The 24134-nt window shown below is 44.7% G+C and overlaps 1 protein-coding gene across 1 annotated transcript in view; it reads left to right on the top strand.

Moving 5' to 3' along the window:
- PLG (plasminogen) overlaps positions 1-24134 on the top strand; it is a 372393-nt gene that overhangs the window by 294135 nt on the left and 54124 nt on the right. The window contains exons 16-17 of the mRNA XM_069607701.1: positions 3133-3207; positions 11266-11406. Of these exons, the coding sequence (XP_069463802.1) occupies positions 3133-3207; positions 11266-11406 (216 nt within the window). The remainder of the gene's footprint in view (positions 1-3132; positions 3208-11265; positions 11407-24134) is intronic.

The raw sequence follows: 24134 nt of genomic DNA on the forward strand, positions 1-24134 counted from the left end.
GAAGCACTACCCTCTCTGCATAAGCCCCGAGGACTAACTAGGAAAGGTCATAACTCAAATAGCACCAAAGAAATAGGTAATGTAACCTATCGCACAATCACTATTATGAAATTTTAGTTAGCGATTAGTTGGGCATTTGGTTGCACAGGAAGGGCCTAGCACAGCCAACCTTTTAGACTGTTGAGAATAATACCACATCTGTTCTAGGTCTTTCCATTGTGCCTAATATTTTCACTCTTTTTAATAAGCTTGTGCGTTCCATTAATTCTGGATTCAGTGCATATGGATTTATAAAGTCTTTTTATTCACATTATATGTTATCTTAATCAGTTCAATTTTCAATCAAATTAATAAACATCAGACATTGATCACTTCGTGGCCCTTCCTTTTGAATATTCTACTAAAATGCATTACTATATGTTACTCTAGCTGCTTACCATCCCAACTCAAAGTCTTTGCTACATTTTACACTGGTTGCTTACTATTGTGGCAAGGCCAAGGCAGTACCCTGACCATATCAGGAGGGGACGACAACCTCCATCAGACGGGGGCCGGAGTCCAACCAGAAAGAAATCTGGAGCCAATCCTACCCTGAGGAGGAGGGTGGCAGTTGCGAGCGCTCCAATTCTTACACCCCCCCACCCCCCAAGTGTCAGTCTGTCTTGCTGCAGTACTTAACTGCATCACCCAATGCCTATGACCCAGAATGCTGGTCGAGTATGTTTCTCTGATTTCATAACAGAGACAGGAATAGGAAGAAGAGCAGCCCAGCAGAGGAATAACAGAGCCTCATTGTGATGTTATATTCTGGATGCGACAAAGAAACCACAAAACAAGAGCGAGAGACAACGCTCAATCGGCTGCACACTCGCTTTTACGGGCCGAACCCCAACAGACCCAGAGTGCAGAGCAGTAGCTCTGGAAAGGAAGGGGATCCTGCCGTGACAGCTCAGCGATGACCACAAAGATGTGCTCCACGAGACCACTAAACCCCCAGATACTAAAGCAGACATTAAAATTCCCAAAAGAGATGAGACCTATCTCAGAAGGGGAACAACATTGAACTCCTATCTCGAGCATGAGCAATACATACATAGGCTGCCAGTACTACAGCACGGCGGTACCGCATGTAGAAAAGGGTCAGACTTAGCCCTGTATTTGAAACCTGCAGTAGATCTGATCCCTTCTGGGTAGAGGAAGCAGAGTCTAGTTGGGAAGAGTGCGATCAACAACAAGGAGACATGGATAATGATAAAAGGGGAAACAAGAAGGAGGACGGCGAGGATTATATGGGTGAGGTCAGAGGAGGTTGTGTTGTTGGATCAAGAGACCAGCAGGAGGAAGGAAGGAAGGAAGAAAGAAGGAAGGAAGGAGTAGTGGACTGTGGAGGCAATTTCTTGAGAAGGTGTGGTGTTGTTTGGTGCATGCAAGTGGTACTGCAGTGTGGCAAATTCCATTAGATAAACTAGTATAAGGAGTGACAGTGAAGTGAATGTAACTTGGTGACAGGAGGGTGAATCAGTAGCAGGTGGACGGAATGATAGTTGTAGTGTGTAAGAGGGATTTGCAGTGTGGAGGGGGGGTGTAATGTGGAGAGGGAACTGTAGGTTGGAGGAGGTAGTTGTGTTATAGAAGAGGGATTTGGAGTGAGGAGGAGGGAGGAGTAAATATCTACGGTTAACCGCGGAGCCCAGAGAAAGTGAGTGACATTGGAGGGACATAGAAGAGAGGACGAGAGTAGATGTGGCAGGATTTGGAGGAGGAGTGTAGTATTAGGAATAGAGAGGGAGAGGAGATCATGAGGTAGTAGACTGAAGAGCGATTTATGCAGGGTATCTGCAAGACGCACTTCCTATCCCTGTTGAGCACTAATCACTGGATAGAGCAGGGACAGTCGGCACGTTCCTGAGGGAGTTCAAACTGGTAAGGCGGCTAGCTTTTAATTTTAGGTCATTATCTCAGCTAAATTACTCTTAGCATAGCAAGGGAGAAACTATCGGTGTATACTACCCAGGGTGCTAAGGACACCTAGGCTAGGGAGGAAGTGCTTGCAGATGAGAAAGAGAGGGAATGCCCAAGGGTCCATTGAAAATAAAAATCCATGAACTGTCTTTCAGCATTGGAGTGTTTCTTGAGCCACCTGTGATAATAGATTATTGCAGGTGTTTGTCTAACGTTTCACCAATTAGTGCACCCGGGTGACCCACAGGCTGAGGTGAGACTGTCTAAGTAACAAATTAAATGACCAAAGCAAGGAGGAAAGGAAATACTTTTATGTTGCTGAAACCATGATCTGTGAACCAAAAAGTGAGCTGGGTGTTATATTTCTGGCACAGAGAGGTCAAGAAACAAACTCTACGTTATAACCTTAGGAAAGAGAAGCCAAGAAGAGTAGTGGTCCTTGCATTCCCTCAGATTTTGAGCTGTGAACCAAAAAGTGAGATGGTGCTCTATTCCTGAACCTGTGTAGTGGGCTAAGAATATCTGCTAAGGACAGGTGTTCCTAGACCCTGCACTGTTTTGTGTAGACACCACCCTGGCAAATTAATATAGTTATCAATCTTGCTCTCTAGTTGAAATCCTATGCGCTATAGGCGATCATCCCAACTTCTTCATGTATATGGATCTGACCTAAAGGCTGCTGTATTCTCCAAAGAGTAACACATTGGATAGCAAACCAAAAATAAATTAGTATCCGTGTTAGCCAAGAAACGCAACTGATCATTAAGAAAATAAATCAAGATAATTTTAGTCAAGAAGCAGAATTGGTTGTGTTGTGTTAAAATACATCTCCCTTAGATACTTCCTTGGTTGGTTATTGGAATTACTGCTGTCGATGGTCAAATGTTCTCTGTAATTTTCAGAGTTGTAATACATTTGCTTAACTCCTGAAAATAGAAATTCATACAATATAAAGCTTTAATTTGATTATAAAATTAAAGGACAATAAATTGAAAGCATCTGAGTTCTTGATTCTGAATTCCCACCTTCATGAAAGAGCGAAAAACATTTTCTTGAGGCATTTGGTATTTGATAAGATCTGTACCACTGTTTTGTACTCATTTTGAATATTTAATTGCTGATTTGATATTTAGGGAGTTTTACTCTCTCGTGCATCTCTCTCTTTCACAGTTTCAACATGCATTTTTGTGGTGGCACTCTGATTTCAGACCAATGGGTGGTTACTGCAACACACTGCTTAGAACGGTAAGTGTACAGAATACCCTTGTGCGTGATTTTGTATATTCAGCACAAGATACTGATTTCTGTTGATTCAACTACCGCATGTGTTTTCTTAAGCAGTGACTATGGCTATTTTCTGAATTCATTTTAATTATACGAGAAAATATTCCAGCTAAAATTGATGGGCTAGTACCAGATTTTTAGACAGAAGCAGCTATGTTTGCTGACGCTTATGTTATGTGAATTACAATTGTTAGGTACATGTTTACCATTGTTGATCTCTTGGCTCCAGTAAAATGGAAGGTGCAACAGACAAAGAACTAGAAAGAGTGGATTAATAGCTGATTTACAATTTAGAAGCCAGTTTGAATATTTAATGAATAGTTTGTGTTGTTTATGCCAATTCCTATATTTAATTGCAAGATCATTTATTCAAGACAGTTTATCTTGAAAAAGCACTATATTGTTTTTGATCTCGGTTCTAGCTTTACGGTGGGCTTTCTTTTTGTGTACTTTCATGACATCATAAGGTTGTTTATTATTTTTGGGGTGCCGTTATAAATCATTGCCCCACTAGCCGTTTTCCTTGTAGGGCAAATATAAATCTGGACCATCCGTTCAAGGTCCTAGTTAGCGTTTGTCAAGGCGGCCTGAAATCCATTCAGAGCCTGGCGAAATGCGTTATTAAGATCCTCTACTTTTGTTGCAGACCATATATGATTACGCTTCGGGTTTAGACTGACGTTGGCTGCCATGTATCTTTTTTTATCAAATGCAGAGATACAAAATTTCCACTTAAGTGCTGCATGATCGCTCAAGTTGTTAATAGTGCTAACTACTTCACTACATCTTGATTTAGTTACAGAATCAGTGATAAAGTAATCAACGTGAGTTTTGGCAATTCGTCCATGTATAGGTCGGCACAGTGTCATCTGCATTTTTGCAAGGCAAAAAGACCAACTCATAACAGGCCAGAAAATTGGCACAGGCACTCACATCATTGGTTGGTTGAGAAGAAGAAAGATGAAGATTTCTATCGTTAAGATCACATGCGATCACAGACTGAGATGTTACAAACCATTCCAAAATAATATCTTCAATAGTAGATATATTTTTAGTTTGAAAGCCCCCAGGTGGACCATACACATTAATCACAAGAATAGGGCTGGAACTGTCCCCCAAAAAACAGAGAACAGCAGGTAAAACATATAGTGAAGGGCTAGAAGAAGCAAAGATTTCCAATATGTGCACTCATCTAGTGCCAATCACAAGGCCACCGCTCGGTCTGCCGCGATAAGAGGGAGTGGCAAAGTTGTGCACTATCTGGAAATCATTTATACAAAAAGGTGAAGTGCACCAAGTTTCCTGCAGGAGAAAGACTTCACTTATATTCCATGATATCCAGTCCAAAGTTTTATCGGAGATGGACTGTCAATTTGTGCCATTTGTGATTCGTGCTGGAACCAGCATTCCTCTTAACAGTAATTTGCTATTGATATATCTTTGTTAGTTTGGAATGTCCATAGAGATCCTATCTCGGTTAAGTGGTCTGCAGAGGATACCAAAATAGGAATTCTTTTTGAGCAACTTAGTATCTAGCGGGCCAGTTTTTTATTTTTATGGCACAAGATTAATGATAAACCTAAAGGTGTGAGGAGTGCAGCATGCGACATAAGTAAGGCAATCACCAGAACAGAAGAGAATTCGATCAATGACAAATTATTTGGGCTACCTACCCCGGGGCGCTCAATACGCTTAATGTCTCTAGAGCCTATTAAACTTAATTGAGGTATTTCCTGAAAGATTGGAAGTAATTGTGTTTGGTTCTAAAAGGGACTTTGAGATAACAGGTTTATTTCCTCAATTATTGCCCAAGTCTCCAAATCCGTATAAATGTTGGTATCAAGTTTACAGTGCTTCCCTTCCAAGATGTTGCCTTTATCTTTTGACTGTTCCGGAAGAGTCGTTTCAGTGGTGGTGGGTAATAGTACACAATCTGGTTCGTGTTTGCTAGTATTAAGTGTATTTTTAGATTTTCGCAATGATTTTTTGGCAAATGGCCCATTAAGAACGACTCTATGTGCAGTACCGTCAGACAAGATGTTGGTATTTGTTTTTTTCACACAAGGAACAACCGGTACTGTCAGAGAAACGGGTACAGTACTGGGTAACACTTGAGTTCTTCGTGCATCATGTGATATAATTCCAACAGAGGCAGCGGGCACAAATTGCACACTTTAAGAGGGTTTTAACAGGATGTGCTAGTGTGGATGTTTCAACTGGAAAAACACATGAGGGAGAGACAAAGATTTCCTCACAGTCCCAGTCTCTCTCCGTGGCAACAGCTCGCTGTGACTGTATGAAGGGGCAGGGTGTCAGTTTGGGAGAAACAACAGCGTCACGCATCAGGATTGACGAGGTCCTGACAAGTTTGGTCAGTTTGTTTTCAAAGTTCTTTTAATGGAATTGACTAAAGGACTAACTTTGTCAAGCCTGTCCAAAATCCGAGCGAATGTGTCTTTAATCTCCCACTAGTCTTTAGCCAAAGTGTCAATCAGTGTTGATAAAGCCTCCACTTTGGCCATGATATTATGTAGGCCTCTGAGGATACCCGCATCGCTGTCCACCAGTGGAGGGACATCCCCCACATTACTTTCGGCATCCTCGTCACGACTTGATGAGTAAGCATCAGAGGCTGTTGAAAAAGAGGCCAAGCCTGCAAGATCAGCTGAATTTGATACATTGATGTCAATTACATTGTCGTCAAGATCCAAGGATAAAGATCCCTTGGTGCCACCCAGAGATGCACGCCTAAGACCCATGTACATCTTAAGTAACTAATTGTTGTTGTCAATAGTGCGTGATTGGAGGAGTTCAACTGACTCATCAGACAACATTGACGAGGCAGAAATCACAGTCTTACTGCTTTCTGCAGGAAAGAAAACAGATATGCCAGGTTGTGCAAAATTAGTTTTGTTTAAAATGCTCGTCTGGTGGTGCAAGCATTTTACAGTTGCTGTAGTGATGTTAGTTCTAACTCCACTCTTGGCACTTATGGCAGCACTACGCTGCATTGCCCTGCAACATGTTTGCAACTTCATTTTTTGTTGCAAACAGTGTTGCATCGAGTATGGAAAGATATTTCCTACCTTGCTAATGGTCCGAAAAGTAAGAAACAATGTTCAAGAGAAAAGAGCACAGGACACAGGACACTCAGTGGCACTCCTGTTGCACGACGCGCACACTGACACACTCGTGCACAGCTCATGTCCCCACCTGTTACTCAGACCAGGAGTGTTGAGTGCTGAAAGAATTCAGGCAGCCAAAAGCAAACAATCCAGGAACGGCAAGCACCACGATTGACATTCACATCCAATATCCAGGAGGGGCAGAATAGGAGCATAATTGCACAGCAACACAGGACACCCAGTGGCACTCCGTTGCACGACGCGCAATTAATAAAATAATACATTCAATAAAGGAAAAGAGAAACAACGTTTAAAAACTTGGCATACACTCATACTATAATGTTTTAAAAAAAAAGATTGGCTAGATGTATAGATAATCAATAGAACATGAGCTGTGTTTTCTTTCTATTATCAAAGAGGTTTCATAGTTTAAACATTGCTCCAGGAGTCACAGTGGTCATAGTTAGCTTTAAGGTAACCAGATGACTCCTGTGTCCCTTCTGTCGGAATACGGTTAAGGCTGCCGCTTCACCCACTGCGCCAAGAACATCATACAGAAGGCAAGTTGACATCCAAGGTTGAAGTAATTCAATGTACAAATCACTGCCATACACCGGCAGGCGGATGTGGGATATGTGATCCTTCAGATCCTGCCTCCCCGCTCTCACTTCCAATTCAATCCTCCCCAAATAGTCAAATGTAGAAAAACATGGGCCCAATACTGTGTTGCAAATCTCCATCAATAAATGGGGTTGACTTTTTCAAATTGCCATTTTGCAAGGCGTGCATTGAATAAATAGCATTTTTGCACACTTAATGAATGACACTTTAAGGGACTAAAAAATCAAGGCACATGCCTGGTTTAAGCTCTTTATGTACACTAATAGATTTTGATATGAACATGGGCAACTTCAAATCCTATAAACGTGGGCACACCACAATAAGAGGACATTCTTAAGAGGTGCCTATACAGTCTGAAGAACATTGAATGTCCACTATATATTAACCAAGCACATCAGCATATGTAGAACCTAATCGACAGCTGTTCACTTTGCTCCCATGAAAGCATTACACCACGCTGCAGAATCTCTTATTACGAGAGCATGCACATTTGACTGAATCACCCCCATCGTATGCGAACTACATTAGTTTCCACTCCAAGTCAGGATACTGTTCAAGACTCCATCTATCCTTTACAAAGCAGTAACAAGTAGCACACCCGTGTACCTGGCAGCTAAACTCCACATATCTAGTGGCACACGCTGTTCGCGCTGCAAATCAACCAACTGGCTTGAATCACACCTTGTCCGCAAAGAGAGAACCCTCAAACAATCCTTCTCTTGCCATGCATCCACCCTCTCGAACTTGATCCCGGTGTCGGCTCGGAATGCTCCCACAATGCTCCAATTTCACAAATCTTTGAAAACATGACTCTTTCAATAACACCTGACCAAGGACTAATTACAATGGACGCACATACAAACGCACAGACCTCAGAGTACTGCGCTACTGTTAAAAGATTGCAGTCCAAATGCTGGCTACCCACACTCTGTACAGCGCTCTGCTTCTCTGGAGCTAGGTTTGTGCTTTAAACAATAAAATTAAATAAATAAATTCAATAACAAAGAATGAGCTTTATTTTTGAATATTCACAAATTCAAATAACATTAGTAAAAAAATGGTATCTGTTGATCCCCCTTCCTACCTAACTAATCAAACTAATCTGTGAGTCACTTCAAAGCATCAAGAGGGAATAGGCATGGGGAAAAAGATCAACCGTCGGAGATTATGGAGAGGAAATGTTTCCAGAGGAAATGGCAGACACGACATAACATTCCCGTGCCTAAGGCAATTTACTTAACATCTGTTTGAGCAAAAAGGTGCCTTTCAGAACTCTAGTTAGTTTTCCTGCTATCTTGGTTCCTTCGGTAAATTGTTCTACTTTGATATGCCCATTTGGGTTATCGACTTCTTTCTCCTTGTTTCAGGAAACTAATTGAGCAGTGCATCCCTGTAGAAGACAATCTTATCGTCCTATCTGCAGTTGTTGGCCGAAGTCGAACAGGGCTTGTGGCATGATGTGCATAACAACATCTATGTTACGCATTATGTAAGAGTGTCAGGGGACCTTTGGCTTATGTTTTAAGAATCAAAAAGTCATGTGTTTTCTTGCATATCTAGTCTGCGGTCATAGTGAATTGTATTGTATTGTGCTAAAATTATAAATTTATAAAGCGCAAACTAAGGCTCAAGAGCATATAGGCTCTGAAAAGGATGGACGGTCCACAGAGCACTTCCACAATACAACATATTAGAAAAGATGGATGTTCAATGCTCTGCGAAATTGGAGAAAATCTCCAATGTTGCGAAGTGAGACCGGAAGATTGTTCCACAGGGTGGGCGCAAGAACCAAGAGAGAATCCTCCCCCCCCAGGCGGGCCCTCTGGTAGAGTGCCAGTTTAAGTTGCATTTGAGAAGAGGAGTGGATGCACCTGATGGATTGGTTGCGCTCCAGCTTATTTTTTAAATAAATTGCCCCAGTGTTGTGAAGGGCCTGATGAGTAATACATAAGGCCTTAAACTCCACTGCAGTCTTTACAGGCAGCCAGTGAAGCTGCCGCAACATGCTTACAGAAGGGGCAAGTCTTGGGGCATCTAAAGCCTACCTTGCTGCCGAGTTCTGAAGCACTTGCAGCCGCTGTAGCAAGTAGGGTGGTAGTCCCAGGTACGCCTGTTGCAATAATCCAGGGATCTCATGATTGCTGCGGTAACAACTTTGGTGTGACTGTCTGTAAGAAGAAAGGGAAGAATCTTTTGTAGCACTTTTAATTTGGCAAAACTGGAATTACAGACTACTGATATCTGGGCTTCACAAGAGCCAGAGGAAAGAAGCTTAACACTGAGACTTTTAACAGAGGCACTTGGAGTGGCCGCAAGGTATCAGGACAAAATTCTTGGCTCCAAGTGGTTTGGGCCATCTCGGTACCAAACACGAGAACTTTGGTTTTTCCCCCATTGAGCTTCAGCCAGTTGGATGCCATCCAACTTCCAATTACTGACAGTTTCTCCATTTACAAGGGGGCTTAGTTGATGGTGAGTCAAGGCGAAATATCAATTGGGTGTCATCCGCATAGGTCTAAAGGTGAACTCTGAACTTAGAAAGAAGATCGGCCAGCGGACGCACATATAAGTTAAATAAGATCAGCGATAATGCAGACCCCTGTGGAACACCAAAAGGCAGAAAGAAAGCTGGAGAGACGGAGGCCTGGAACAAAACAGCTGGCGTACGTTCGGCAAGAACAGAGGCAAACCATGCCAATAGGACCCACACAATTCCAGCTTGTTCAAGGTGGCTAAGGAGAATGTCATGATCCATTGTGTTAAAGGCCATGGATAGGTGAAGGAGAATCAATACACCGACCCCCATGAGGTCCTGTAGCATGGCCAAATCGTCCATGAGTGAAATCATGACAGACTCGGTACCCACCAGAGGGCTGAAGCCTGAGTGGTAAGGGTGAAAACAAACTTTGCTTTCTAAGAACTGAGAAAGGGATGGCGTAATTATGGCATTGAAGATCATAACAGCCGGTAATAAAGATATTGGCTGGTAATTACCTACTATTGAAGAGTCCAATCGTTTTTTTTTCAAGAGAGGCATTACCAATGCCCACTTCAATGAAGCAGGACTCATCCCTGATGCAAAGGAGTGCTACAATGCTGCAGTGACTGGGGAGATGGCTTTCAGAGTGCCTGAAGAATATGAAGTGGTACAGGATCACCTGGGAGGCTGATTTAAATTGTACCAGAGCCTTGGCCACAATAATGTCATCTACCGAATTAAAATGAAAGGCTCCTTTAGAGGGGAGTTCAGCAAAAATTACCAGGGGTCCTATCACTTGTGTACCCCCAATTCAGGGCTCACATTCGGCACTAATTGCTTGATGAATTCATTTAAACTTTGCAATGAACAAGGTTTAATAGCGTCCCGGTTTCTCTGAGAGTCAGTAGCATTGTTTTTCAAGAGATGAAAGTTCCTTAAAGATTTTGTAAAGTTCTCGAGTGGAGCACGCCGCCTCAGTAATACGGTTTTCATAAAACCTTGCTTTTGCCTTACCTGTCATTCTATGGTAGCTACCACTGATTGCATACCATACATGCACCCTGGTCGTAGTTTGTACCGCATTGGTGTTCAAGTCGACGACACGCCTGTTTACAAGAATGCAAATCGGCAGTAAACCAGGGTGCAGATGGCTTACACTGGCCAAATCGTTTTTCCACTGGAGCAAGAGAGTCAGCTACTCCAATGAGAGCATTAAGAAGGGCAGTGCACGGTTCTTGGTCATCATACAACACAAAATGGTCAGTGGTCGTTACCAGGCAATCTGCCAGCACAATGGGGTCCACCCGATTCCAAAACCGACGTGTTTGTAAACAATTGAAAGAGATGCTATTTGGTGGAAGAAATGGTTTGCTTCCGAGAGCATAATTGCAGCCCAACATAATTGCTGACAATGTGATGTCACATATACAATATCTGATGTTACCCAAATTGTTCGAAAACAATTGTTTGAATGCTCGAATTGACCAAAAGTCAAGGGTCCGAATTGACCTTTGCACAATTGACCGCACATTTATATATATATGTTTGGATATATTTATATATATATGTATATATATATAGGGGGGGTTGCGGTGGTTTCCCCCACATATATGTAGCAATTGACCTTCATAATTCGGTCAATTGTGCAAAGGTCAATTGTAATTCGAACATTTGTAATTCGAACAATTCGTATACACCCCAATATCTTGCATATCAGTACATTTGCTGGTGTTTTTCAAATCAATTTACCGTAGGATGATTGACGTATTAACATTTTCTCACCATTCATTACAGATCCTCAAGTCCTTCTGCATATCGAGTCCAAGTTGGAATACATAAGGAAAATAGCAATGAGCAATCAAAACAAGCACGAGAGGTCATTCTAATCGTCAAGGGTCCACAACGAGCCGACATAGCGCTACTGAAATTATCCAGGTGATATTGTGTGTCCGAGTCATTGCGCAAAGCCAATAGGGGATCGTGAAATTATGTCTCCATAAGCATTTTACAATTATGACACCTCTTAAATGCATTTTAAGCCCCTGGGAATTTAGATGTGCGGGGAGCAGTGGTCTGCAACTAGAAAATGGCCAACGTCGCATTACGCAGCCGTTCCCAATTTGCATACAAGCAATTGGGTTGTATCCACCACTGAACACTTTTGATGAAAAGAGAGAATGCACGATTGTGTTGTACCTTACATGCACAGCATGCAATACAATTAGACACTCACCTTAGTTGCGTGCGGCACTCCTTTGGCAACAGATTCACCAAGCCAACCTTGGCAAATTTAAAATGGTCAAAGTCCTAATGGTTGGGTATACATTGACAGGATATAGCATAGTTACGTTTCTTGGCACTTTACGTGTGCCTGTTTTTTATCTTTAACCGTTAGCGGATTGTCAAATGAGGGGAACATTTAGGTTTCTAGTAATCCCTCTCCTGATTGGTATCTGTCCTTCCAACAGTCTCTGTTTTCCCAGTACACCTGGTCTCGTTTCCTGCAGAGCTATGATATTATTATTATTATTATTATTATTATTATGATCCAGCATTTTCCAGAATGGTATGTTAATTGGATTTGTGTCGTTGCCATTCATGGAAGCCCTCCAGAAGATAAAGGTCCAGACAACACAGTGCTCCTGGTGATAGTGTGCTGGCATAGTGTAGAAGTCCAAGACGCTTTGTAATCTGGACGTTATGCTCTATGCCCAGGCACTTTACTATGCAGAATGCCTCCCTCAACCTGCAATGCAGCATTGCACCGGACACCTGGCCTGGCTTGCCCACTTCCAGAACTTGTATAAGTATTCTGGGGAACTCAGCAACTCACGGAACTGGGGTGCACAAGATGGGGACTCTCTTGGGTATGTCCTAGACCTTGTTGTAAGTGTAGAGGTGGTTGAAAAAGCTATTTGGCGGCCCTTCGGAGTGGGAAAACGCCTGCCCCAGACCGTATACCCGTAGATCTCTGTAAAAATGAACCGGTAACATGGGCCCCGGTTCTGACACAAGTTTTTAATGCTGTTATAAAGTTGGGCTCTTCCCTGCAGCCCCCACTTGGTGGGAGGCTGTAAATATACCTATATTTAAGAAGGGCTCAAAAGACACCCCAGAACATTACCACCCCATCGCTTTGTTGGATGGGGCAGGAAAACTATACACAAAGGTGATTCTAGGTCGACTCCAGGAATGGGTTGAGCTAAGAGGCATAATAAATCCCCTACAGGTGGGATTTCAGCAGGGGATGAGGGCCCCCGAGCAGTGCCTGAGGCTGCATCTTATAGTTACAAAATACACTAGCCTGAATAGCAACAAACTGTATGCTATGTTTGCAGATCTAAAAACAGCATTTGACCCTGTCCCCAGAAACCAGCTGTGAATAACTAGCTCCACGGCGAGCACGTTGCCCCTGAGCTATCCTCCCAAGACTGTAATTTCCCGGCAGTCTCATTGTCCATTGTATGGGCCCTATACTCAGATAACAGTGTCTCTGTGCACTGGGGGATGAGTGCAGAAAACACGGAATGGTTTGAGGTGCACCATTGGGGTTAGGCAGGGATGCGTGTTGGTGCCACTCCTCTTCTGTATTTACACCAACGGTTTAATAGAGGAGTTGGTGGCCAACCGCATAGACCCGCAAGGCTGGGCAGTCTACACTTCCCGGCCCTGTTCTTCGTGGTTGATGCACTGATGTTACCTCAATGGGCATAAGGCATGCTTTGGCTGTTTTTGCGAAGAAATGTGGCGTTCTTCGTCTGGAAATCAACAAAAGCAAAACTAAAACTCTTGTTTTCAGACGCAGAACAACTAGACACCTCAATGTCAGTATAGAGGTAGAAGGTGTAGTATTAGAGCAGGCCACTTCCTACAACTATTTGGGGCTGTGCTTTGCTGAAAACAGCTCTTGGTCTGAACAAGTATTACAAGCCACCACGACCTTATGAAAATATACTGGGGTTATTAGGACATTTCACCATTCACTTGGGAGAGGTGCTCTGGCCCCTGCTCTCGAAATATATAGACTACAGCCGAGCCCAGCAGCAGTGTTACAGAGCAGAGATTTGGGGATTTGCAAATTCAGTAGCTATACGACTGGTTGAAAGCAAATTCCTTAACTCCCTCTTGATGCAACCCGATAGTGCACCTAATGCCATATTGCTTCTTGAATTTGACCTATGCCCAATAGAGTACTCAATAGCAATCAAGCCGCTTCTTTTTTTAGGGCCCGTATATGGACTGTACCAGGGCTACTTATGTTTAAGGAAATCATGATACCTTTTCTAGCCCTGGAAGGGGGTCGATCACCAACTTTGTTGAAGTATATTAAATTCTGGCCCAGGAAATTATGTCTTGGGCATTACTGGGATCAGCCATCTACCATGACCCCTAACTCCAAGGGAGCAATCAAAACAGCCTCCAGATTGTACAGCAGAAGATCAATGGAGGTAGCGTATGCAAGGCTTTCATGTGGCCAGCAGTATCTCCAGGTCAAGGAAGCTTTTGGCTATGAGCGTTACCTGGATGTCATTACTCCCAGTTATGCACGGTCATATTTTCTGACTTGACAGCGGGGACTCTGCGAGTGGCTTATTTTAAGAAAAACTGGAGTAACCAACATTGTACCAAATGCTTGGCCTGTGGAGCCTCATGTGGGACTGGTCTTCACTTTGTACTGTTCTGCCTCAGATACAATGATCCTAGAGCCAAATACTTAAAGCCATTCTTCAGACTTAAAGGCCTCCAAAGGGCAACCGGTGTTATGGACCTTTGCAGGAAAAGTGAACGCTTACATCTCTTGTATTTTGTAGCCAACTACTTGCACAGAGCTTGGCTGAGTAGGACGAGTGTGATCTGTAGCGGAGGGGAAAACCTTGCATACATATTTTTTATACTATTTTAAGCAACAAAATGTTATTCCATTTGTGGGATTTATATGCATTCATATCTGGTTTTATTTGCAATTTGATATGTAATGTAATATGCTTCGATGGCACGTATGCTGAAAATAAAGATGTTATTCGAGCATACATTCTGCTATCTGGCATATTTTGTTATCTGGCACCCATCTGTCATTTTCCCTCCGCACCCCAGAAGGTGCCAGATAACAAAGCTTTTGCAGAAGTGCAATTTATTTTACTGGTCTTCATGGGATCAGGCCTTAGCATGTGATGCAAATCAGCATATGGTGTATGCCCACGGAAAGGGAAAACATTCGGTATATGGAAAGATTCAGTTCTATTTCCTTCTTTCCTTCGTTTGAGTTACTGTCTGCAAGTTGGGTAAGGTCTTGCATGCAATTATTTACATGAACCTCATCCCGGAGTGTAGTATTCGTTTCTGCAAATGACCTCAGCAGTCTGCTTTCTCAGCATGTTCAACATGAGCAGTTTTTACTATATTGCACCGTCATCAAGTGTGGGTCACACAATTAGCAGAGTGACAATCATTTTGGAGGACAAAAGGAGAAGTCTCGGCCACCACAAAAGGGACCAGATGCGTCTGGTGAAGTGTGAGAGAGACCAGCCCAGTGCTTGTTGCCCAACAAAAGAGGCATGCTTGCAAAACATTGCACCCATTTCATTTGTTCTTGTTGGTCACGTGATAAACAATGAGTGTGCCGAGAACAAACCCAGACCCCGTGCAACTTGCTGCAAGGTTTATTGGCTGGACTGAAAGATGCTTTCCTCCAAAGAGAATGCTTCCCTCCCACATAATAGTCATGCGTTCACTGCTTTTGTGGAAACAAGTAGGAAGGCTGCCTGGGGAATTTTCAAAGAGGGGATTAACTATGTCAAAAATGTCCCAGACATTCATATTCCACACAAATTCAAGCTTTGCGGTAAATACAATGGGCCTCATTATAAGTTTGCCGGTCCGGTAACTGGAACGGCAAACTATGAGTTCTGCTGGCGGGTGTCTTACTGCCCACCAGGTCTGACCTGGCGGGCATACCGGCTCCAGCGATCAGTGCCTGTTGGATGCACCGGTCCCATTCTGAATGGTGCCGGTGCATCCGACCTCCCCATTCCCATTGAGCCCTGTTGGGCTCAAATGGGAATGCAGAGCATTTCTTTACAGTGCCCGCGAATGGGCAATTACCGGGCCTGGCAGGGCCGTAATGACCCGGTAATTGCCCATTCGCGGGTGCTGGAAAAAAATCGCAAGTTTGGCAGCAGCCTGCCGGATTTACTGACAAGGCTACCGCCAAACTTGTAATGAGGCCCATTGACAACATTTCCAGTACCATACCCTTGTTGAAAACAAAAAGATTGGACTCATTCTAGAAACGGCAGTAATGATACTAGCCGTAGTAAGTGATCAACAGTGGAAGATTACCCCAGTCCCAGAAGGGCCGCTGGCCTGTGAACGCGTTCTGCCAGTTTACAACTGATTTATTGTTATTGTTATTTTGCATTTATATAGCGCCTTATATACCATTGGTATGGTCTAAAGGCGCTGGTAGGTTGAACGCCCTTGGGAACCGAAGTTCAGATCAGTAGAGAGAGTAGGGAGAGTCAAAAGGTGCGTTTGAGCACCGGGTATGTGTTCCGCTCGTGCGGCATCCGTGTAATAGCTGCTTTCTAGCGGTAGGTGTGAAGGGTTGGGAGATCAGGAGTATGTGTTCGTTCTGGCAGGATTTATCCAGACCTGATGTGGCTGCGTTAGGCCTGAGGAGAAGGCCTGGCTGGGGGGTTTGTAACCAGCAGTGATTACTTAGAGTGATGTGGAGTGAGCGGCGGATGTTGGTATGAGAACAGTTATATCGAATGGTGTCATAGTATCTCTGTGTTCTAGTTGAGTGGTGATGTAAGGAGAGAGTAAGCGTGGTGGTGAGATATGATGGGTTATATGCCCTTTCAGACGTTCTCTGCATTCCAAACCATAGTATATATGTCACGCAAATTCTATGCGCTCCCATGCATGCACACCTGTCTGCCTCACGCATGCACTCCTGTCAGCCCCATGCATGCGCTTGTGTGTGCCCCATGCTCTACGCATTCGGCAGCTCTACGTATTCATCCATTCTACGTGCTCATCAGTATTGGATGCAATCTGTGCTTGTTCGTTCTAGGTATTCATCCGCTTTATGCCATCACATGTACTAAGCATTCACCTGTTTTACGCACTTATCCCCTCTACGCACTCACCCCCTCTACGCACTCACCCCTCTACGCACTCACCCCTCTACACACTCATCCCTCTACGCACTCACCCCCTCTATGCACTCACCCCCTCTACGCACTCACCCCCTCCAAGCACTCATCCCCTCTACGCACTCATCCCCTCTGCGCACTCATCCCCTCTATGCACTCATCCCCCCTACGCACTCATCCCCTCTACGCACTCATCCCCTCTACGCACTCATCCCTCTACGTACTCATCACCTCTACACACTCATCTGCTCCCTGCGCTCATCTGCTTTAAGCACTCGTGCTTTTCACGCATTCAACAGCAATATCCTGTTCTATATATTCATCTCTACACTCATCTGTTCTATATCTTCATCCGTTCTGTACACTCATTCTCTCTGTACACTTATCAACTCATTCGTTCTATCCACTCATCCACTCATCCACTCTATCTACTCATCCGGTCTATCCACTCATCCGGTCTATCCACTCATCCGGTCCATCACCTCATCCGGTCCATCCACTCATCCGTCTATCCACTCATCTGGTCCATCCACTCATCTGCTCTATACGCTCCTCTGCTCTATACACTCCTCCGCTCTATACACTCCTCTGCTCTATACACTCCTCCGTTCTGTACATTCGCTAGGTCTGTACATTCATCTGCTCCAGCGATCTACACACTCTCCGCACTTCCATATTCATCCGTTATCCATACTGATGTGCTCTACATACTCATCTGCTCCACATACTCATCTGTTCTACACACTTATCCTGTTTACGCTCATCCGCTCTGGACATTCATCTATTGTACGCACTCCTGCCTTCTACTCGCTTCTCTGTATTTACTCACTCATCCGCGCTACACACTCGTCCGTTCTACACACCCAGCCGCTCTACATATTCATCTACTCAACATGTTCATCCATTCCATACACTCATCCGATCTACATATTCATTCAATTTCCACATTCATTCGAGCTATATAGTTATCTGTTCTAAGTAATTCATCCACGCCGTTCACTCTGCATGCATTCTGTCGATTTCAGGAGTTTTAAATCTCTTTACTGTTTCCGTATGATTTACTCTTATTAACGATCTTACAACTTTGATTTACTTTTCGTTTAATTCTGTTTGTCCTTCTAGTTTATATTAGGGGTTGTTAGCTGTCAGTTTCTCGCATCAGGTGGTTTGATGGATTGGTGTCCTTGAGTTGCTGCTGGTCTGTTTGGGTTAGTTTGGTACGGGTTGGATTTAGGGGAACAGCCAGGTTTTCAGCAGTTTGCGGAAAGACATTAAATCCTCAGGCGGATGTGGGGTGGGAGTGAGTTCCATAGCATGGGGGCCAAGGCTGAGAATGATGATCCGCCTAACCTGCTTGAGTTTGTCTTCGGTATGACTAGGAGGCCGGCTGAGCTTGATCTTAAGGTGCGTGGGGGGTGGTAGGGTTTTAGCTTGTCTTGAAGATATTGAGGTGCGGTTTTATGCAGTGCTCAATGGGAGATGCACAAGGTTTTGAAAGTCACCCTTCGGGCTACTGAAAGCCAGTGCAGCGTCTTAAGGGCTGGGGAGATGTGGTCTCTTGGGGCCCAGCACAAGAAGCAATTTGGCTGCCGCGTTTTGTGCCCTTTGGAGTTTATTCAGTTGGTACGCGTGGACTCCGAGGTATAGGGCGTTTGCGTAGTCCAGTCTTGATATAACGATTGATTGGACCGTGGAGAGTCTGTTGGGAAAGGAGAGATATGGGAAGATGCGCCTTCAGGGTTTTAAGGTGGTAGTGGCAGGACTTTGAGACGTTGTTGACTTGGCGCAAGAGTGTTAGGTCAGAGTCAAGGGTGCATCCAAGATTTTTCACTGAGTTGGAGGGGGTCGGTGAGTTGTCCATGGCGGATTGCCAGGGTAGTGGTTGTGGAAGAAGTTCCGGGTTGCCACATACCATGATTTCCGTTTTGGAGGGGTTTAACAGGAGATGGCTTTGGGTCATCCAGAGTTCTATGTCAAGGAGGCAGGAGGCCAGGTCAGGTTGGCAGTCGGGTTTTGAGTTCAGCAGTTTTAGAATTAGTTGAGTGTCGTCGGTGTAGTTGTAGCACAGGATGTTGGGCGAACAAATTATTGGTAGGAGGGTGATCAAGTAGAGATAGAAGAGGAGGGCGGATAGGCATGCTCCTTGTGGGACTCCCGTGTCGATTGGTCGGGCTTTGGAGGTATGGGTGGAGAGTATCGTTATTTGGTACCGATCTTTGAGGAATGAAGCTATCCATTTAAGAGCGGTTCCACGAATTCCTAGGGAGTGGAGGCGGTCCAGGAGGATTGAGTGATTGATTGTGTCAAAGGCGGCGGATAGGTCAAGAAGGATTAGTGCCGCGCATCCAGCGGAGTCTGCCGTCATTTTAAGGTCATCCCAAATTGAGGTTAGGGTGGTTTCAGTTCCGTGACAGGCTCTTAAATCTGATTGAGCGGGGTCTAGGAGATTGTTGGCTTCGACAAAGGCATTTAGTTGGGAGTAGGCGGTTCGGTCAATGAGTTTGGCAAGGAATCTGGTGTTTGAGATGGGGCGGTAGTTTTTGGGCTCGAGAGGGTCGAGCGAAGATTTTTTAATTAGACGTTTGACATGAACCGTTTTGAATGCGCCAGGAAAGATACCAGAGGAAAGGGAGGCATTTATGATGGATCTTGCGTGTTCACCTGCGCAGGTGGAAGCGAAAATTTCTTTGAGGGTTGTGGCTGGGCAAGGGTCCAGCGGCATGCCAGATGGTTTGTGGGCAGATAGAAGTTTGAGAAATTGCTCTGGTGATATTGGACTAAAGGATTCAAACGTTGGTTGCGTAGTGGTCGCAGCTGGTGGGGTGGCCGGTATGGCGGGAGAATTGCTTGGAGGATGTAAGAGAGCTAGTTTGGTGGCTAGAGTATTTGTTCTTTCGAGAGCCGTGGTGAAAAAGTGGAGGGAGAGTGAGTCGCACAGTGATTGTGAGGGAGTCGGGATGGTCGTGTTGCAAGCCGGTTTGGTGAATTCAGAGATGATTTTGTGGAGTTCTTTGCTTGGGTTTTTGCAGTTTAGGATTCGGGAGTTGTAGTGGGCTTTTTTCTGCTTTCCGGATTTCGGCCTTGTACTGATAAAGGTGACGGGCAAAGGGGGCCCTATTCTCCTGGGTTTTGTCTTTCTGCCATTTGCGTTCTAGGTATTTATATAGTTGTTTAGTGGTCTTCAACTCAGGAGTGAACCATCTGGGGAAGAGGCCACGCTGGGTTGATGGTTTGCAAGGGGGTGTGAGCCGCATCAGAGATTCAATGAGCCATGCGTCAAAGGCGTTAGGGGTAAGTTGTTTGTTGAGTTGGCAGGTAGGTGGTGGAGACTGGAGGAGTGCCTCGGCTAGGTCCAGCACGATTATTAGTTTTTTCCAGCATTTGCGTAGATTCAGATTCGAGTACGGGAAGGGGGTCGGGTGAGTGAATGGTGAACGGGAGAATGAAGTGATCGGACCAGAGGATAGGGGTGGGGGGCTTTAAATGAATCAGGGTTTTGGAGCTAAGATGGCATCAAGAGTGTGTCCTTTATAGTGAGTCGGACCGTTTATGTGGGGTTGGAGGTTAATTGTGTCCAAGCCGTCAACCAGAGAGTGTGTCATAGGGTTGGTGGGGATGTCGAGCCATATGTTGAAGTCTCCAAGAAGGGTGAGGTTGGGATGGTTTAGTTGAAGGGTGGAAATAGAGTCGCAGAGGTTGTTTGCAAATTGTCTATTATAGCCAGGCGGCCTGTAGATTATTAGGAAGCTGTGTGAGAGCGACGGGGAGAGGGATAGTCTAACGAGGAGAGATTCGCAGGAGGGAATCGAAGGTTGGCTGTCGATGATTGAGGCGTGGAAGAGAGACTTGAAGACGAATGCTACTCCCCCTCCTCTGGAGGGACGGTTCAGTGGGATGAGGGAGTAGTCAGGGGAGAAGGCTTCATTAGCGATTGGGGCGAAGTCGTCAGAGAGCCAAGTTTCGGTGAAAAAAAACAGGTCTGGTTTGTCAGAGGCGAGGAGGTCAAAGATGCAGTGTCTGTTTTTTGCTACGGATCGGGCATTAAATAGGATGCAGCTCACATCGGCAGGTGAGGTTGGTCTCGGAGCAGGAGCGGAAGGGGTGGCGGCGGAGAGAGTGGAGACTGGGGCGGGAGAGGGGTAGCGGGTTGATGCTCGATGGGAATAGTGGGCGAGCGGAAAAATTGGCGGGCTTCGGGCGGGATTGGGTAGTTGCGTGTGTTAGGATGATCGGGTTTGGTTCGGGGGATTTGAAGGTGGGGTGTGGGCGGTTAGAAGTTTCAGTTGCAGTTGATGAGAAATCGAGGGAGAGGGGTTTTAGGAGGGGTGAAGCCATGGGGAAAGGAGGTGATTGCGGGATTGAGGTGGTGAGTCGAGACAGGGGAGGTGAGGAGTGCTGGGAGATTGAGGGGGACCAGGTACGTTTCCTCTTTAGTTTCTTTGGAGCGATCGGAGTGTGAGAGCGGGTAGGGGGGTCAGAGGGAGCGAGGGATGCAGCTTCGGTTCTTGCTAGGGCTAGGCGTGCAGTTTTTAGGGAGGGGAAAGGGTGCGGTCGGCGGGGAAGGAGGCAGGGGTTTGTGGGCAAGGCGTGGGGTTGATGAATGCAGGGCGGGGTGTGCCTGTTATGATATGATAGTGAGGGGAGGGGGCATGGTTAACATTGGCTGGTCGTGGTGGGGTTCGGGGGAGGAGTGGTCTTAGGGTGGTTGGCTCGCCACCGTGCCCCTCTGGCTTGGTGGTTGGAGAGGGGAATGGTAGGGAATGTGAAGGGGGTGGGATGTTTTGGGCAGGGGGAACGGGAAGGAAGGCAGATCGGGGAGTGGGGGCGGTCCCCGGTGGTCGTTTCCGACAAACTCGGGTGGATTGGGTGTACTCATGCTTGGTACAAGCTTTTATCACCAATTTACAGCCGTTCGTAAAATGAATGCCAGTGGTGAAACTATCCCCCCATCAAGAACCAACACAGAAATGTCTGGAGTCTAAAATGGCTATAATTATCACTGAAAATAAGACCTGCTCTGAGCTGTCCTAAATAAACAGACTTACCAGTTAGCAGATGCCTGAATGCATCATGATTTGTTATCACATAATATAGATGTAAGCTTGGGGATTGTTTTTCCATGGAAGGACTTGCGCAGTCCTGGAATTTAACACATGTGTTTGCTGTGGCGCTAATGCTGAACTATTAGCGCTGTCTGAAAAGTTCATAGGACTGCAGCAACCCACGTGGGTTCAGGGCACACATTTCATAGCAACAGGCCCTTAAAGGTCCCGTCACTGTCAAATGTTAACCGCAGCTGTCTCACGTAAAGGAAAATGCATAACAGGGCCAAAATATGACTCTGTCATCAGGGCCTTCTGAAGCACTTTTGGGGCCCTGGGCATGGACATCTTTGGGGCCCCCCTCCACCAAACCAAGAAATGAAGTTATCAAGAATACCTGGTCGCACCCCTCCTACCCCCCTCGTCAAGATCACAACCTATAGGTTGATATGCTGCCTTGCAGCATTCAAAAAAAGCATGATTACCCTTACCCTCTTCATTCTTGCTCCAATCAGAATGATAAACAAGTAGAATTTGAAGGTAAACATTAGCAATCTACGAAGAGGTTACTTCTGTTCTAGTATAGATACAGGAGACTTTTTATCAATAGCATCCAGGAAGGAATACATTGTTAATGCAGGACTGTTTGTAAAAGGTACATGGAACCCAGAATAGACAGAGAACTCACATTGGCTGCCTCACAGAATGCAAAAGTACTCAAGCATGGATAGAGGAGACCAACTGGAAGGAAGGAGAACGCTACACATACCATAGCATGGATAGTGGGTGCAGATTAGAAGCTACCAGGAAGGTGTCTGTATCCAGATAGACTGAGATTAGAAGTGGGACATGGTTTTCAAACATTGTGCCATTATATAGCAAAGGAACACATGCCGATGGTGTGCAATATGTCAATGCTCACTATTATAGCAGAAACAACACTATAGCCAGTGAAACCATGAGTGATGCTTTTTTGAAGATCATTCCCTGAGAAGGAAAGGGCTGACAATTTTAAAAGGTTTACGGACTGGCCATTTTGAGAGGGTAGGCAATACAAGATTAAATGAGATGCCCAGGATCACACATTGGTTAAGGTGTGAAGCTGGGATTTGTGCCAACTGTGCAATTTCTGCATTTGAACACTTTTGTTTCCAGTTCTTACCATGAACAAAAGTAATCTCTTTTTATGAACCTGACGAAAGTACACAAATCACATTAACAAACATGACAATTTTAAAAAAACGAATATTATAGAAGGGTGTTACACAAAATGAGAATTATTCTAGCTTCACTCTGCATCATCAAGGGAAGTATATACCAGCATATCAATCAGTTTGATTTAACAGATTTAATCTGGGTTTGCCTTTTGTATTTTAAAGCTTTCAATACTTCCAAAACACTGATTTGTGAAATTATCATTTATACACGTGCAGAAAAAACTTTGACTTATACAAAAAAGCTAAGAGTTTTTTCTGTCATACCAGCTGACCTTAAAATATACATTCCCAAGGCCTGCAACATCTGGTTTGCTCTCTTCTCTCTACCACCCCTTCCACTTGAAGGACCTACATAAGAAGAAAGATCAAGTAATGGGCTAAACAATGCCACCAGCATGCAAGAAGGCAAACCTCACATAGGACAGCACAGGTAATGTAAGAGATATTAGATGATTTGACCAGGATCACTCTACCTTCTGCTGGCAAAGCCAGGATAAAAGCATGAACGCTTTGGTTCCAGAGTCTTGAATTTGGATACTTACTCACCTCTTGGACTAACAGTTTATGCTCATCATTGGATGTGACTGCTTGGTTTTACAACACTCCATCCGAACGTACACATTTCTAGACCTTCACCATACAGATGATATGTTAGTTTTTATAGCAACCCCTATCGGGTGCAGGGGCATTACTGATACCAGCACCTGTTGTGCTGCAAAACCAAGAACATTTGCAGACAGGTTTATAAACTTCAGACATAGGAAAGGCTCAGCCAGTCTTGCTGGAATGTGCAAGTCTAATCTTGCATATGACTTCTGAACCATTGTGGAACTCATTTTATCGATATGCATTTCAGTGTTGACTATTGAACATGATCAACATAATTCCCACAGGAAGGAAAGCATGCTACAGGACGTGAGCCGTAAGGAACACGCAAACTATGTATACCACAGTGAACAATGAAAGCATTACACAAGGAATTGATCAAGCAGAATGTACTTGTCAAAACAGACAGACAATAGGTTTAGAGCCTCAGCAGATTGCCATAAAATATCCAGACGTGTGCTATTTAAGTCGGGTGAACAATGCAATCTTACTTCTTTAGATCAGACATCATTGTGTGGCCCCCCTCCAAGGTGGGGGCCGGAGGCAAATGCCCCTTTGCCCCCCTATGAAAACATCTGTATCATGATGTGTGCTTCCCCTGCATCTTTCCCCAACAGCAAAGCAGAATGTGCTTAATTTCT

This window comes from Ambystoma mexicanum, chromosome 4q (assembly GCF_040938575.1).
Source record: "Ambystoma mexicanum isolate Mex_15411 chromosome 4q, UKY_AmexF1_1, whole genome shotgun sequence".
Lineage (NCBI taxonomy): Eukaryota > Metazoa > Chordata > Amphibia > Caudata > Ambystomatidae > Ambystoma > Ambystoma mexicanum.